The 7,280-nt window shown below is 38.6% G+C and overlaps 1 protein-coding gene and 1 non-coding gene across 3 annotated transcripts; one reads left to right on the top strand and one right to left on the bottom strand.

Annotated features, from left to right (window-relative positions):
* On the bottom strand, positions 1 to 73 carry trnaa-agc. The gene has a single exon. It is a non-coding gene; the product is annotated as a tRNA-Ala (tRNA).
* A 197-nt stretch (positions 74 to 270) lies between these two features.
* On the top strand, positions 271 to 7,280 carry ube2v2 (ubiquitin conjugating enzyme E2 V2). Of its 2 annotated transcripts, none has more exon segments than NM_001016276.2 (4): positions 271 to 294; positions 1,992 to 2,140; positions 3,804 to 3,929; positions 5,390 to 6,379. In NM_001016276.2, coding segments are annotated over 4 exon segments (438 nt in total). In that variant the 5' UTR covers positions 271 to 278; the 3' UTR covers positions 5,537 to 6,379.

Raw genomic sequence — 7,280 nt, forward strand, 5'->3', positions numbered from 1 at the left:
TGGAGAATGCGGGCATCGATCCCGCTACCTCTCGCATGCTAAGCGAGCGCTCTACCATTTGAGCTAATTCCCCTCCACATGCTCCCTTTCCCTTCTACTTATTAAATGTGTAAAAGCGCGAACCCGGCAGCCAATCAGCGTTTCCCACTTGATCCGAATGAATGGGAGGCAAGATTAGCAGCGGAAGTGACGTGTGGGTTTGCGGCTGGCGCCCGTTCTGCCTCTCTACGCGCTGACGTCTCATGGTGCGTGGGCTCCGGTCCTGGGCGGCGGAGAAGATGGCGGTGTGCGCAGGTCTGTGTATGCTGGGCCGGGGAGCATAAAAGCCGATGTTGGGGTTTGGAGGGGCAGGGATTGAAGTTGTGTGTGAGGCGCACTCTCGCCGTATGGTTTCAGGGATAAGATGACAAAAGAAAACTCTTGCTTTTCGGGGGTTCTCATTGCCTGCCCATCCTTCAGTTTCCCCCCGGTTGAGTGAATAGGAATTTGGCAGTCAGGGGTCTTAACCCTTTACATGGACTGTTGCTCCCAGCATCCCTTCTGGGTATCTGACCCCTTCTCTGTAGGATCTACTTATCCCTTACAATTTGTTCCATTCAATGTGTCACTTTTACTTTCCCTACTTTTTTGATCTATAGCAGAGCCGAAATGATTTCACATGTCTCTAGCAATGTGTCCTTTCTGCCTTCCTGTGTGCTTCTGCAGTCTATCTAGCTGCTCCATCTAGCTGCTCCATCTAACTGCCCACCCTGCCCCCATATTGGGCCACATGCAGTGCCCACCCTGCTGATGATGTGGCCTTTTGCATATTCCCCCCCCCCCCATATGTCAGCAAGTGGTATGGCCTGCATGGCTGCCCCTTACAGATAGCATGATCTGCTTAGTAACCAACTCTGAATGTGGCATGGCTTGTGCTGTCCAACCATAAAACACTGCCATGTCCAGCTTTGTTCTGTCCCCTGCACCATCCAGTTGCCCTTCCTTCGTTTGCTGCACCCCTTCCTGCACATATTTTGCAATGGCCCTAAACATCTTTGCTCTACAGGATCCAGTCCTCCTGTTGCCATGCAGCCTACATATATTTTGTTCTGCATCTCTCTACTATCCCACTTTTGTTCAGCTTTCTGGAACTAATAAGTTGTGTTCTGCTGCTGCTGAATATATATATATGTATTTGCATTTTCTGGGTGTAGTGTGCCCTGAAGCATCTTACACACCTTGATTCTCTGTTACTGAAGTGTTCTTCCCAGCCTAGTATCACATGCCCATCAGAAATCCACTATCCAGCCATCTTACAAACCTGATCTACCTTCTGCCTATAGTGTTTTAATTTTTTCTATGCTCTGCATGTTGTTTGCTAATGAAAAAATCCCAAGCCTTCCTTTTCCATTAAATTTGGCCCTGAAACCTGTCTGTCTCACTCACTCTGCTACAGTTGGCTGACACATTTCCTGGCCTGATAGTCATACATTTTCCAGCTCTGTTGCACCTTTCACTTTCTGTTTTGTTATATAGTACTCTAATCATCTTGTTTTCAAGGAGTAGCTGTCACTTCCCCTACTTTGATAGATTTAAGTTTAGAAATTAATCATAAGATTATTGTACCACTTATTCTCATAATTTGCTATGGAAGTTGTGTTTCTTCTGTAGATACTTGGTCAAGAGAGAAGTGGTGCAGTAGACACCTATGTATTCAGGGCCTCTGCAGGAGGTTGGTCTGAGTTGGGTAGGCCTCTTGAGTGACTGTCTGGTGATCATCCATGGGCATCTCAGGAACTGGCTCATGCCAAGCTGGGGGGTGGACCTGTGGATTACAAGCAGAACAGTTGTTGTTGAACCTATCAATATATTTGCATTTATTGGTTGGAAGTTCCTAAATTTAAATGTGAAATCTGTATTTGAAATACAAATATGTAAAATTTTAAAATATTTTGAGAAGCAGTGTCTTTATGCTTTACCACTTTTCAATACATATTATTGCGTCCTAACAGGTGTTAAGATGCCTCGTAACTTCCGATTACTGGAAGAACTTGAAGAAGGGCAGAAAGGTGTGGGAGATGGCACTGTCAGCTGGGGCCTTGAAGATGATGAAGATATGACACTCACTAGGTGGACAGGAATGATAATTGGACCCCCTAGGGTGCGTTCTGTAAACTGCGTGTCTTGTAGCAGGCAATCTTGTTTGCAACTTTTTCTGGATAAAACAATTCTTTGAACATAACATGTTTGTGTTGGAACCTGTATATGAAAATATATACTAGCTTGATAGTATTGACAAATACCTCTAAGCATCGGTTCCATAGTGCTGGTCACCTATGTCACGTGCCATTTTTACACCGCATTTTTATGCCATGGTTTTAGAAAGTCCCTACATGGCATAAAAAAATGAAATAAGCATTACTATAGAAAACACAGTAATATACTTGTTGTAAAAAACACACATTACATGCTGATATTTGGCAAGAGACACTAGCATGTGTGATTTCACTTTTAGGAGCTGATACGCCAGAACAAATGATAGTCAATGATGTGTCATAAATATGCAGTGTTTTTTAGGATGGTTGCTGAATTTTTGCAAGATTTCCTTCCTAAATCGTATGCCATTTTTACAGTATTTCAGCAATCTCACTATTTAAAACCCTTTGTTCCGGTCCTTGCATTCATTACAGAAGTCTTTGTGCAAGTTATTACTAATATAAACATACAGTGCAGTTTGTCGTTATTACATCATGTTATGTGTGCCAATGTGCATGACAATGTGATTGACGTAGTGTTGGTGGTTTTTAGGAAACGTGAATTAATGCAAAGGTTTGTTGGCGAGTAGAACAAATCATGGATAATTTAGATATATCATCTGGATCAAGTATGTGCATAAAACACTGATATATTTTACAGGTGTTTCTATGCTGCATTACAGTTTCATGTGTGACACAGCATGTTATTATTGTTTAAATATTTGCTTGGTACTGGTTGGAGTACTACAACATGCTCCTGTTTCCATTCAGTATTCAGAAGGATGCAGTCTCATTTTTGAATAGTCAAATACTGTCCCAAATTTACATACCTGTACTTTAATTTGTATTCTGCATGTTAACTTATTAAGTGATATGACATTCTGGCGTCTCCAATGGAACGGAATTTGCATGTTTTTCCTGGGGCTGGTGTTCCTTTTCAGAGAAACCAGAACTGGCCCGTGGAAAAACAAAGTGTTGAACAGGCATTGTTGACCATTACACTTTTGGCTACTCTACTGCTCATGTACAAACAAAAATCTGCACAAGGGTATCTAAAATGCCAGCTTAGATATTCTTTTCCATGGGTTGGTGCAGTTTTTCCAGCAATTTATTTCACTGGGGGTGTCTAAAATATTGGCACCCCCACCCTCCCCAGTGAAAAAGTGAGCTTTACATGTCCTCTAACAGATCAAGCTCTTTTAGCTACATTATGATCAACATTAAACCATATACAGTTATGGGACCTATTATCCAGAATGCGAAAAAATAATTTACATATTGAATAAACCCAATAGGATTGTTTTGCCTTCAATAAGGATTGATTTTATCTTAGTTGGGATCAAGTACAAGGTACTGTTCTATAATTACAGGAAAAAGAAAAACATTATTAAAAATTAGAATTATTTGCTTATAATGAAATTTGGATCTTTCTGTATAACGGGTTTCCGGATAACTGATCCCATACATGTATATGTACACAACAAGCTCTCTATAAAAATAATAATTAATTTGATATATGTAGAAAATGGATTTTTATCATTTTCTCTTGTATTACTCTTTGTATTTCAGACAAATTATGAAAATAGAATTTACAGCTTAAAAATAGAATGTGGACCTAAATACCCAGAAGCCCCACCGACAGTTAGGTTTGTAACAAAGATGAATATGAATGGAATTAATAATTCCAATGGCACGGTAAGCAGGATTATAGTTATTGTTTTTATGGTTACGTTTTGTGTTTTTGTCTCACACCTCATATCTTGGCATCTGGGCATTTAAAGTACAATGTTTTTACTGCAACTTTAATCAACAGTTCGAACATTCTGAGGGTAAGAAGAATAAGATTTAAATATTTTGCACAGTATGCAGGTTTGCAGATGTGGGGGTGTGTAAAGAACTGGTTTATATAAAACCAGTTTATAGCCTACCATTTTATGTCCCCAACTCTGTTGTTATGGCTTTAAAACATAAAAAAACTAATTGTTTGTTGTTGGGGTTTTTGGGCATGTTAATACATTTTAGACAGTGTCCACACTCACAAGGAATTAATAATTGGAACTGCACATATACCTGTCTAAGCGTATTCAAACTTGGGTCATAGAGGCCTGCATCTGTAGTCCTGCATCAAGGAAATCAAATCTTCTTAGAAGCTTTGTGGGTGGGTCAAACCCACATATCTCATAAGCATCACTTATTTATATAGTGGCAGCTAGTTATACAGCACTTTACATTACTTTATAATGAACAGGGGTCTTACAATATTTAAACCAACAAGTGTTACAGAATTAAATTAGGATCAGAGGTCCCTGCTCGGAAGAGCTTGCAATCAATGTTATACTTGCTAATCTCATAACTATCGGAAAGAAAGTTCCCAAGTTTTAGGTGTAACCACACGATTCTTATGGGCCTTATTATATGCGAGTCTAGGCAACCAATTTTACTTTTTCTCATGAAACTGATGGTGTGTAAAAAGTACTAGATCATGGTTTCTAGCAGTGATGCAGAATCTTGCTTTGTTTTATGGAAGTGTACTTAAAGCGGACCTGTCACCTTAAGAAATAATTTCAAATTGTTTTCTATTGTGTTTGGCAAGCAAAATAAACTTTACTTACACTATATAAATTATTTTAATCTTATTTTCTTCAGCCTTTGAATTCACAATTGCAGCAAGCAGGCAGGGGCCATTTTGTGGACACTGTTATCAAAGCAGGCATTGCATCCTGCCAATATCTTGTTTCTGTGCCAGTATGGGGGCACCTGATACCCATGTCCATGCACTGGTTACACAATTAGATGGTGAGGAGGGAGGGGGAATGTCAGGAGTGCAGTGACATCTAAGAAGTTCTGAATTGAAAGTGAAAGTAACTGTCTGCCCCACCTCTATGCCTAAGGCATAGAGGCGGGGCAGGCATTATATGATTGACAGCTGGGATTTTAAAATGCTTTTATAATGGGTATGGATGTGGTAATAAAAAAAATATTTTGGGTTTCATGTTTAATTTGAAAAGGGCTTTTATTATACAGCTTTTTATGTCTGGGTGACAGGTCCACTTTAAGACATGATAGACATGATTTGATTGCTGATGCATTTTTGTTTCCCACTCCAAATTTTTAGCTGCTAATCCAATATTTACTTTTTCCTTTTGCCTGTGTAGGTGGATTCTCGAAGCATACCTGTTTTAGCTAAGTGGCAAAACTCCTTTAGCATTAAAGTTGTGCTTCAAGAACTTAGACGCCTCATGATGTCCAAAGAAAATATGAAGCTTCCGCAGCCACCAGAAGGACAAACCTACAACAATTAATTCATATGGAATGATTTCTGTACTTCCTCTGTTGCCCCCACCACATATTATGGATGGGCCTGCAATGTCAGTTGTTGCATGCCTTTCCACCTCTGAGAGGGATGACCCTTTCGGCCCTGACAAACCTGTTCTGGGCACAAATTGCACATGATTCATATGCCTGAATGTGTCTCCCAGTTTTGAAGACTCCCAGTTATGGATATTGTATGCAACAAAAGTAGATGATTTATTCCTATCACCTATGTTGCAGCCTTTAACCCATTCATTCAAGAATATGTTTAAAAAATTATTTGGGGTTAAAGGTTGTTAAAAAAGGATTTTTTTTTCCATTATAATGTTAATTGCAGATCACAGCACAGATCATTTAAATTTACACATCTTGGTTGTTTCTAAAGAACAGCAGTTCATGTTCTGGTATTAACTGAAAACAACCTGTTTTTGTGTGTATAAAAATATATACACCCACATAAAGCTTCTATGTGCTGCACCATAGCCCCAGATAGCATTTGAACGTGGCAATATTAATTTCCTATTACATTTTTTTACTGCCCTTTGCCATGTCTGTTGCCTTTAGGTGACTCTGAATGTTTCACCGACCAAAGATGATGCACTTATGTCAGTCGTGCAGCGTCTACAGAAGATACAATGAGGTTTCAGATTTGGGATTCTGTGGCTGTCTCAGGCTGCCCTTCCTTAAATTAGTCTTTCACTCGCAGTTTTGGGAGGTTTATCTTTTTTTAATATCAAATACCTATTTTCTATTTATTTTTTAACTGGTACTCTTATTTGTAGGTTTATGCTTTGCAGAAATCTATTAAAACTTAAAATGCTGAATTCACCCAACCTAATTGCTTGCAGTCAGTGTGGTTTATTACAGCCATCCCACAGTGATTTAAAGGTTGATGGTTTCAGTTTCTTCTAGGAACATGTTCAATAGGACTTCTTTAAGGTGTTTTTTGTTTTTTTGGTTTTTTTTTTGTTTTCTTTTCTTTTTTTTTTAATGGTTGTTAGATACATTGTCATCTACACATCCAGACAAACATAACATGAACTGCTCTTCTGTCATTGCACTTATAGAGGAATAATTTGTCACAGGCACAAAAAAAAGCAAATTGCATATGTTGGTGTCTTAAGGCACTGTTAAAAATATTAAAAACAAGCCTCAAGTTGCCTCCGACTATCATAGAGCGTCATAAGGTTAAAGCATGAAGTGAAGTTGTCCGGTTATCTGTTTGCTTTTAGAGTTAATGTGTGTTTCACTTACTAATCAAAGAACAGAATCTGTACGCAGATGCTAGCTGGTGAAATGGAAATGCTTTCATTTGAATTGGCAAATTTAATTAATTCTAATTCTGGTTTTTTTCCCAAGAGGCACAGAAGCAAGTTATTAGAGTCTAAACATTGTTGGATTTGATCTTGTTAATTTTGTTTATAAAATGGGGGTTTGATTTCTGTAAAGCAGCTCCTGTTTGTTACCTGTAACAAACAGCAAACCTTTGTTTACAGTCTTTGTTCCAATAAATTGCATTCAAGTTTTAGTGCCACAGAAGTATAACAAGAGGAAACGACTATATGAATAATGTGATTCTGAGACTGCAGCTAGTCTTACATGTAAATAAAATGTGGAAAGCGTTTGATTAGGCTGTTGTGTTTTTGTTAAACTGATGACATTTATTTAGAATTTCTGAATAGAGAGTTTGCTTTCAATAAATTACTGGACACTTGTTCAGTTGTCAACATGCAA

This window comes from Xenopus tropicalis, chromosome 6, assembly GCF_000004195.4.
Source record: "Xenopus tropicalis strain Nigerian chromosome 6, UCB_Xtro_10.0, whole genome shotgun sequence".
NCBI lineage: Eukaryota > Metazoa > Chordata > Amphibia > Anura > Pipidae > Xenopus > Xenopus tropicalis.